General features: G+C 42.0%; 1 protein-coding gene across 1 annotated transcript; it reads right to left on the reverse strand.

The window, feature by feature from the left end:
- Nucleotides 1–697: 697 nt before the first annotated feature.
- LOC134072427 (IgGFc-binding protein-like) lies at nucleotides 698–3,585 on the reverse strand. The gene is made up of 5 exons (XM_062529118.1): nucleotides 3,463–3,585; nucleotides 3,110–3,306; nucleotides 2,599–2,973; nucleotides 1,786–2,039; nucleotides 698–832 (listed from the first exon to the last, which is right to left on the reverse strand). The coding sequence occupies exons 1-5, from the start codon at nucleotides 3,548–3,550 to the stop codon at nucleotides 823–825; spliced, it is 924 nt and encodes a 307-aa protein (XP_062385102.1). The 5' UTR covers nucleotides 3,551–3,585; the 3' UTR covers nucleotides 698–822.
- Between the last annotated feature and the right edge of the window lie 7,344 nt (nucleotides 3,586–10,929).

Consider the following 10,929-nt stretch of genomic DNA (forward strand, 5'->3'; position numbering starts at 1 on the left):
AAATCATGTTGCTCACAGTTATTGGCACCCCAACAAAATCTTACATGCAAAAGTTACAGAAGAATTTTCTTATTTATATTTCACTTCAGACACATTTGTCCAAAGTGACAATGTTAATTTATATTAAGTGAAATGTTACTGGAACCTACTCGTAATAAGCGAAAGAACTTCAGGTTCCTCTCCAACATATTGGAGGCACCACCAAACATCCAGTAGACTTCTGCAGTAAAGTGGTAGAAGGGGAATGTACTGTATCATGTGGATATTCTTGAAAATAAAACCCCTTTAATCTCTGTGCCTGCCAGTATATTCCATTACAGCATATGGCAAGAGTTAGAAGGGGAGAACAGTGGATGGTATGGATATTCTGATATTCAGTGCTTGCAAGCAACTGGTGCACACAGTAATATACCACAGCGTTGAGGGGGGTGTAAACAATGGATATTTTACTATCTTAGCAGAAAGTGTCGTAAGAGAGTGGGCTAGCAGAGCTGTATGTAGATACAGCTGCTCAAAACTTGGTCTGGACCTCAATATGTTTTTGTTATTTTTGTAAGAATTCCACTAGTTTACTCAAGACATTGCTTCTGGATGATGCACTGCTTTATTGAAAACATTAGTCATATACCGAAAATGGAATACAGAGTCAGCAACCTTTGTAACTGATGATAACAGATATAGCAGTTCAGAGTTTTGCACCATTCTATCTATTTTAACTTATTAGTGTACGTAAGGAACATCACTGGTTAATCTTCAACTCAGTTGGAGATGTCAGCTTATTTGGCATCCTCACGTTGAATTCTTGGTTGGTTCTGTGATTCTTCATTGTGGGCTGAAAATCGAGGGGAAAATAATTCATTATTGACATGAATGAACAGACTTTTGTTCATGCCCTTTAACTTTGAATGTGTTAAGCATCTATACAAACAAGACAAGCTATTTGGTGCTCCAATAAAACACAAAATCATGTTTTCTTAGAAAGTGAAGTGAATAAATCCATGTGGTGTCCCTAGTAACTGGCATCAATTTAGGGAAGTTTCTTAATGGACGACCTTGCAGTAGAAAATATGTGCTGGGTTTTCTTACAATGGGATAAAGTGGAGGTTCCCTACAGGTGCCTTTATGATGGAGGGGGGAAAAAGTAATGAAGTGCCCTCATAGATAGCACTGAGGCACTATGACGTGCCCTTGCACTGGAAAGGAATAGATCCCAGTATAATGAGATGTACTGTACAGTAGTGCCCTATGGTCTTCCTTACCATGTGCCCTCAAAGGGAAGGTAAAAACTATGCGTATGAATTTCTCTAGGAAGTCATATCCTCACTGTTTCTGCTTCAAATTACCCAAAAACGGAACATTTAGCTGCCAGAATCTAGGGGAGGTCACCCAGCCTCTGCGTGAAGTCCTTACAAAGTTCTCCACCCCCCGATATCTTAATAGGACCCCTCAGTCAAATAACATGGGCTATGATATGTCTTAATTGAACCCCTAAATCATATACAGTGAGTTATGTTATTCATGACTGATACTTGAATGAGGCGCCTCAATCAAATAACACAGGTCATGCTATGCGTGACAGTCATGCTTGTCATATTTTCATGTTTCTGCTCTGGGGCCCAGTGGCTCATACTCTGTCCATGCTTGATACATCATAGCTTATTGCATGGGGCCCATTTGTGTTTGATACATCATAGCTTATGGCATGTGGTTGGGGCCCATTTGTGTTTTCGCCTTGTCCTTCAAAAAGTCTGAGTCCGCCACTGGGTGCACATGATGTCAACTTACCACATTGAAAAAGGCACTGGTGACCATTCAAACGTTGTGCTCTGCACGGAGACTGAAAGGCTATCAGCCAGCCTTCCACATGCTCCACACAGTTGCTCTGCCACACTTTCACTGACGGTCACTGTGATCTCCTGTAACCGACTGTAAGACACAACAACAGCAGACTTCTTCTCGATCACCAGCTGGTCGTTTATTACTTGAATGATCAATCCGTTTTCCATCTGGAAGGGCAGAGATACCTTCCATCCATTAACCTGTAAAAAAATGAAAATGTGATCAGTCTAGGATAATAGGCTATAGTCTTCAGGGTCCCTATGAGTTTTAACACAAGCCCTGCATGAATCCCTGTAGAGTGTGTCCACACCAAAACAAATTCCAAGAAATATGGGGCTAAAAAGGCCAGACAAAAGTTCTGTTGTATCATTTTACCTCAGTACAATAAATCCAGAACCCTACAAAGAGGCTGGCATCTCTGGGAATGACACATTTCATAGGGGAGGAGCACCAAGGCACCACATGGATTCGCACATCAACTCCTGGCTTTCTTTTTTTTTTTATTTTTTTTTTATTTTATTTTATTTTTTTTTTTAAGTATATTTTTTTGGCCTTTTTGCCTTTATTAGTATAGGACAGTGAAGAGGTAGACAGGAAACAAGTGGGAGAGAGATGGGGTGGGATTGGGATATGACCGCAGGCCGGATTCGAACCTGGGTCCCCATGGGCACTCGGACCCGTAAATGGTATGGGCGCTGTAGCATGCTGCGCCACAGCGCCCCCCAACTCCTGGCTTTCTGATATTTCCAATAGACTCACCCAGGTGTCAAACTCGCTGTTGACATTGACATTTGCACCTTCAAAGAAGGCAATGATGCCCACAGCAATCACCGGGCCGGTCGGCCCACAGGCCTGCAGGTCCATCAAGACCCGGAACCGCCCCTCTGCATTGGAGTCACAGATTGTCACCAGATCAAACACCCCGATGTTTGGTACATCTCTTGCTCTCCCATTAAAGGTGGTGATGACCCCATTATTTCCCATAACGCATTTCTTGGCATAGCATCCACGGATGCCGTTCTTGATCTCACAGGTCTCATCAATGGTACAAGACATGGATTCGGTATGGCCGTTTCCAGATTTAGGACAAACATATTTGGCAGAGCAGTCATCGGCCACCACTGTCTCTCCAATCTGAGGGAAAAAAATCAATAAATATATTGTTTTTTTAGTCATACTAACACATGAATATATTCACTGTTAGTTACTAAAATATTTTTTTTGTAGTAGTAATACTGGTCATTGATGGCGCGCTTTTCAAGGGTCTCACCTTGAGGGTCTTTCCGTTGATGTAGCAGCTGCACTCGTCCTGTGGAACGCAACCTGTTCCATTGAAGTAATAGCCGATGTTGCAGGCACATCCCTCAGCACTCACATCAGCACAGGTGACGCTCGTAAGCCCAGGACATGGGGTCGCACAGGACGAAGCACTGATGCTGTAATGGCTGTTTGTTGGGCAGGTCAGGGCTTAAGGTGATAATACGGAGAGAAAGGAAGACAACATGAGAGATGCAGTAAACTCTTCGCTAGGACAAATATGATAATGAACGGGATAATGTGTCAAATTGAATAAAGAGGAGGTATCTTTTAAAATAAAAAATAACATAACTGTGCAATACATACGACATAGGCTGGGCGTCCTCCAGTTCAAGACCTTAACTCCAACATCTTGGCAGTCAATGACATAGGCATTAATGCTGTGGCAAAGCATCTGGATTCTCTCTGCCACACAAACATCATAGACACAATCTCGGAAGTAGGATGCAGGGTCAATAACAGCGTGACATGCTGCAAAGGGTCCATTGGGGTCAGTGATGATGGAGCAGTCAGATTCGACCACAGCCTTTACGGCTGCTGGACATTTGGGACAATTGTCACCTTCGCAACCATTCTCACAAACTACACCAGGCACACCAACTTTCCATGAGGACCCAAAAGCTGTCACATCTTTGGTTATTTTGCCATCAGGGAGCTGGAGGTCGTCGTCTGTTTTGCCGTTGAAGTTGCCACAGAGACCGCAGGTCTTGCCAGCGTAAGTATCAGGAACTGTGACAGTGACGTGGTACACCAAGTCATAGGTCACTTTCAACCCAAAGTCAGTTGAGATTACATCATTGGTACCAATTTGCTGGATGGTAACCTGTCCTTCATTAAGGCTCACGGGGAGGTTCATAATGGCTCCATTCACCTGTTGAAAATAATAATAATTGCTTTTAGAAAACAACTGTCAAATACATATCTTATCGACAGAAAAAATGTCTAGAAGGACAGTGATATTTTCTAAAATAGGATAGTGGACCCATGGAAGTTCTTGTTCTGGTAAGTTGGGTTTTTCCCTTGTACATGTAGATATGATGTTACTGGTCCCTTGCAAACTGAAGCAAAGTATAATTTGCTAGATGTACTCACCATGACCAGTCCAACCTGATTCCTGCGCAGGACTATGGTGTTACCATCAACGGTCACAGCCACCAGCTTGGCCACAGACACTTTGGGATGTTTTGACATGGCGTACCATTTCTCATTCTCCACCACAACAGTAAAGGGGGTGAGGTCAGTACCATCAAGATGGCAGCCCTCAGCGGCTGTGTAGGTGCAGGTTCCCATGAAGTCGTACTTCACACGGTCAAAGGTGCTGTAGTGAGGGTCACCCGAGATAGTGCAGACAGCGGATTTAACAGCTTGGCAGGAACGAACGCCTTTCTTCACAGCACACGTCTTCCCAAGACCACAGGAGGACCTCACTCTTGTAATTTTTCCTGAGGCACAAGTTATTTTTTCTGTGCACTCATCGTCACCCCAGAAGGTCTCTCCAGGCTGGAGATAGCGCCCTTCATACGGGCAGCCACACTCCTCCTTGCGTATGCACTTGTTTCCGCTAAGGAAGTAGCCTTCGTCACAAGTGCAGGTTTGGACACAAGGGGTTTTGCATGAAGATGGAGCAGACGGATCTTCACAAGTTGCTGGACAGGCATTCCCACAGTACTCAAAGTGGCTGTGCTCTGGACATGCAGGAGTTGCTGAAGGGAAGATAGATGCTTTTAAACCATCTGCTCAGACACTGGCATCTCAAGTGCATTTCATGTAGACATCACATTTATAAATACAACTCTGATGAGCTATCATTGCTCAGGTGCTACTTTTAATGATCTTATGGCTACTTACGACAGTGAGAAAGGTGTCTCCAGTCATGGACCTTGACCCCAGCTCTTTGGCAGGCATCTGTATAGACGTCCAACATGTCGCAGATGTAGTCCTTCATGTCACCACCCTGACAGTAATCAAACTTGCACATGTCAAAGATGATGTGTGACTCAATGACTGCATTACAGTCCTTGAACGAAAGATCTAGAATTGGGGTCATGACACCACAGAACACATCAGCCTTTGTACGCCTCCACCAGCTGCAGCCTCCACAGTCGCCAGTGCACTCATCTTTGCAGTCCTGTTCATCCTTCTGGTTTGGTACCCTCCAGCTCTTTCCCAAGGCCTCAATGCTTTTTGCCACAGAGCCGTCTGGGTTGATGAGATCGTTGTCTTTCTTTCCATCAAAGTTACCACACAGGCCTCCAACTCTTTGCATGAAGCTGCTAGGCACGGTCACTTTCACATATTCTTTCCAGTCATACTGGACAGTCAGCCCAAACTCTGTCCAGAGAACCACAGACAGACCGCTTTGCTCCAGACTGATCTCTCTTTGTGGAAACCCAAGGTTGAAAGGCAGTTTCCTCATTTCATTGTTGAACTAGGAATTACAAGAATTACAAGAATCAGTTTGCATCTCACATTGCTCTTCAGTCACAATTCGGATTAAGTCAAGAATATCAACTCACCCAAAAGTAGCCGATTTCCTTGCGCACTATTCTAATTGAGTTGCCATAGACATTAATGGTCACCTCACCGACAGATGTGAGTAGTGAGTCTGCACTTTTCGTGTTCTTTGCAGTGACCTCAAAAGCTGGGTGGGTGGCATCCACATCCGTGTTCTTGGCCAGGATGTACGAGCAACTGCCCATGAAGTTGAAGTAATTGCCATCGAACGAGCGATAGTGAGGGTCCCCCATGGCCCAGCAGACCCCTGTGCCTGTGGGAAAAACTGGTTGTCCCGCATAGACATGGCCTGGAAAATGTTTTTGTTTTATTAGTGTCAACCCTGATTATCATGACTAATATTTATAATATATTCACTCATATATATTATCGGTATGCAATATGGCCACTTATTTCCAGCAATGCTTGTTCATTTTTTTGCTGGTAAAATCAAATACAGTAGAAATGGCAGAAGAAAATCAGTAATATGCAGCATGATAATTCTGTTAGAAGATCAGTGCTGCTACAGTATGCGCATAGAATAATGTTACTGTATATTTGTACTACAGTCCGGCAAACAAACCGACAAATATGAATAGCCTTCTTCTATTTGGGTGGAATGAAGACCAACTGTATAAAGTGATATTGACATAGACATACCAGCAACAAGCAGAGTTGCAAGGCAACATAGTATCCCTCTCATCTCCATGGCTACAGAAGATGATGGTTTGTCTGAAAAAAAAAACAATCACAGTCATAAACACAGGCCCCAGCATGTGCTGTTTTCATGAACTAAGCCCTAGTTTATATCCTTGGCATAGCTCATCTCAGTCAACTAGTTTGGAGTTATTGGGGAAATGATTGCTCCAATTGGCTAAAAAGCACCGTGCATAGAGATCCCATCCTGGCCGTTAGCGTTTCAACTCAAGATCGAATAAGCAGTTCCACCTTTTTTACCTCACTTGTTTTCTTTCACAACCAAAATAACAATGCCAGTGGCATTTGCAACTCAAACATTTACTAAGAAAAAGATTATGTTCTGTCTTTGCTGAACAAGACAGTAGCCTAGTAAGAAAATGTTAAGGTAGCAATGCGTTCTCTACATTGCACTACATACTGTAGGTCCACATAGGCTATGTGTGTGAGGTAAACCTTTTGTTTGCTAGGTAAAGGCAAGGTAACACAAGGCGACTCAACAGTACCACAGAGGTGGTCTTACCTGAACCTGGGAACCCGAGTAAAGACGCTAGGTGACCACCAGGCCTTAAATGGCGTTCGGCACAAAGACATTAGCCAATGAGCTGCAATCTGACATATTTTTGTTGTCACATAGCCGGTATGTGCAGGTCACATGTCATGTACTTTGGCAGTCTGCAAAATAAAACTGATAACATTAGATAACGTTTCTTGGGAATATGCTGATTGTGGGATATTATGTGATATCCTTCACTCATAGTGCTTCATGAAACTACACTGTGCCATATACTGTATTTTTCCAATTGCATATTTGTGAAAGGAAACACAGAAAACGGACAGGTCCACGACTTCTTCGAAGACACAGTGATATTTTTGCTTGCACTAGTAAAAACTGTAAGTGTGCACCAGTTTGGGTTTTTGTTTGGTTGTTTTAATACTCTACCACCATTCACTCTTAGAAAGAAAAGGTGCTATATAGAATATGGCACCCCTAAATGTTTTTTTCTGAGCCATTTTGAAGTAGGTTATTTGAAGCCTGCATGGTTCTATATACTGTAGCACCCCAAGAACCCCAATTTCTTTAAAGAGTGTAGCCTACTGTTGTGAAACACCTGATTGTGCAGCTTCAACTGGTGAGGCGTGGAGTAGCCTCTCTCATTTTAACTACATATTTGGGACTTTGATTTGTGCAGATTTATTTTCCTGTGTTTGATATTAAAGGGGACATAGAATGGATGAATTGTATCATGCTGTTCTCTGATGTTAAAATAGTATATATTCAATATACAATATATAGAATATATAAATAGTATATATTCAAACCATATATGTAGGCTGGGTACTGAAGTGGTCCTTTTGACTAAATGGCACCCTGTTTGGCAACCACAATTGAACTTCAAATGCTTTGCAATATTTGGCATCGCATGTTGGCTTTGTTCTAATTCACCCATGTTTCAGTGGCTTTTTCTAAGTTCAAGATTCTCACATGGAGGGCACAACCATGCCTCATGTTCATGATAATGTAGCTCTTTGGTTATGCACATAAATTATGTCATCAGAGCCCGCATTAACAGGGCTCTGATGACTTCTGGCGCTTCTTATGGCACTAAAACATAATTCGCTGTAAGAGTTAATGCGCTTGAAAATTTGATGGAAAAAGGACTTACAGTATGTCTCCTTAAATCGTTTATGATATGCAGGATATTGCTTATGTCATTGTTCACCCCCCATTAAGACATTTGTGGGCTCTTTAAAGGTCATTCTCATGCTTTTGCTGTTGCTACTGCTGATGTTTCAAGTGACTACCTGGAAACTCAATGTCAAATGGTGAGTCATAGTTTGTATGGAAGAAAGATTCTGACACTCAGATAAATTAAATGTTTCTAATTTACCACATCATGTCAAGTAAGATTACTGTTATCAAAATGGAGAACTTACTGGAATACCACACCCCACACTTACCATACACTTACAGTATTTTTTTGTTTGTTTTTTCCTAAGAAGGAACTGGCCACCAAGACTAATTACTAATTAATGCTGTGGGTGTAAGTCTTAATTTGGTCACACACTACTAGGTGAAGTGAAATGTGACCTTTGAATTTGACCTATCCTCATGTTTTAACTTTATCCATAGGTCATATCCTGTACTGAGAACAGTAGAACCAGTGAGCATACACTAGAGGCAGTGAGCGCGCACGCACGCACGCACGCACGCACAAGCATTGATCACACATGCTCTAGAAATGGTAAGCACACACATATTGAGCACACACAATACAGCTCTGGGAAAAAAAGAGACCAGTGCACATTCAACGTCAGAAATATGTAGTGGTCTCTTATTTTTTTCCAGAGTCAATGAGCACATACATTAGAAGCAGTGAGCACACATACATTAGAAGCAGTTGGCAGTCTGGGCACACATACACTAGAGGCAGTGAGCACACATACACTAGAAGCAGTGAGCACACATACACTAGAGGCAGTGAGCACACATACACTAGAGGCAGTGAGCACACATACACTAGAGGCAGTGAGCACACATACATTAGAAGCAGTGAGCACACATACATTAGAAGCAGTGAGCACACATACACTAGAAGCAGTGAGCACACATACATTAGAAGCAGTGAGCACACATACATTAGAAACAGTGAGCACACATACATTAGAAACAGTGAGCACACACATAATAGAGGCTGTGAGCACACATAATAGATGCTGTGAGCACACATTGAGCACACATGCACATAAACTGCAATAAGAGGAAACTGAATCCTAAAAACAGAAGACGTTTAACTGGGGTGTAACAATTCAAAATAAAAAAAGAAAACAATAATTTAGGTGAGATTGTAATATCTTAAAACGAGTTGATGACATCAAAACGTTCACTGCTTCATAGCTCAGAGATACTGAATTTTCAGGGTTCAAACAAGACATGCTTTGCCCTCAATCTGCTCTGCAGCAAGCCCAAGGCCTAAATTTTGAGCACTTCACTAACGTCTGACTTCAGCAAACCACCAGATTACAGTACATGTCAGGGATCCAACCTGGTTTGGAAGTGGGGAGGGGGTGAGTAACCCTACAGAAAAAAAGAATAATGTTAACAACCCTGAGTATAGGTGACTTTTCAAAGGCAGGACTGCACAAACATTTTACATCCAAGGTTGTTTTTTTTTGAAGGCACACTGCACAGGTGTGCCTTCTAGCTTTACAGTATTATTCTCCTAACTTTTATGGTAGGCCTATACACTAATCCAGCGCGAACTTTATGGGCGCTGCCATCTTGAATATCGCCATTACTGCGTGCCTGCGAGTGTGACGAGTGACACTTGTCTGTGCTTTTCAATGAAAGCATCCTGTCAGAGAATGTCTACCGAGAGGACTGCTAATGAATGAAAATGTCAGGTGAAAGGGAACATTGGATCAATGATGTCAGACTGTACCAAAACTTACCAATGAAGGTAATTTATTAACACCATAAGGTATTAAGACGTGTATTAATGACAGCTAACTTCAGCAACAGCCGCCTATGGAACCAACAGGCTAATTTCTTAGCAGCCAGGCACGCAGTAATGGCGGTTTTGTGTTACTTCCGTGTTTCGCTGGATTAGTGTATAGGTCTTATCAAGGAAAAATGAATACACCTGCCACAAACAACAGTCAGTAAGAATTTGATCAGGACAACACTTGTTTCACATTTACTATTCATCTTCAAATCAGGAGCAGGTTTGCTTTCTTACAGAATTCAGCTCTGTAGCAAATCCTATTGAAAGGAGAACATATTCAAATGGGATCAAAGGTGAAACTGTTTTATGATCAGTTTCAAGAGGAGCACTAAATTAGTTATCTCTGTTGAAAATAAACAACCACTTTAGGAAACGTATAAATGAGGCTTGCACAACCATTGTGCTGACATTAAAAAGGAAGTAATTTAGCCATTTAATACAAACACTTTCTGTAAAACTTAATCGCTAAACATGTATTAATTGGAATACCATGATTGTAGAGCACCATTTATCTTGCTCACACGCCTGTGTGTAATTAACCTTCACAAAAGGGAAAATTGTGTGCTTAAGGCTACACCCTGAAGAGTGCTGTTTGTGCTGCCAAGCAAGGATTGCTACTTACCTCACCTTCTGACCATGTGTGGTCCACATATTCTATAATCTCCTTTACACATGAAATATCAAAAGTAGAATCTTTGTCATACATCACTGAACCTCAGCACTTCTGACTGTTTCTTGTTGACCATTCCACACTAGAGAGATCAATATCATTTGCGTTGTGATAAGACGACACCTGTCATGAGGAGGAATTCTATCCTAACATATTATGCATAGCATGGTACGACATATCCCTACTGAATTTAAATTCTGATGAGGAACTGTAGGATTAAATCAATTTGCCATACAATGACTTCATAGATATTCATGGGTTTCATCAGGGGCTTTCCACAGGTGCATAAATCAAGCACCATGCAGTCTGCATTCATAATCTAGGTGCTTGATTTTATACACATGTGGAAAGGGACCTGATGAAACCCATGAATGCAGCACAGAACATAAATTACACTCTGTATTTTGA

This window comes from Sardina pilchardus, chromosome 24, assembly GCF_963854185.1.
Source record: "Sardina pilchardus chromosome 24, fSarPil1.1, whole genome shotgun sequence".
Taxonomy (NCBI): domain Eukaryota; kingdom Metazoa; phylum Chordata; class Actinopteri; order Clupeiformes; family Clupeidae; genus Sardina; species Sardina pilchardus.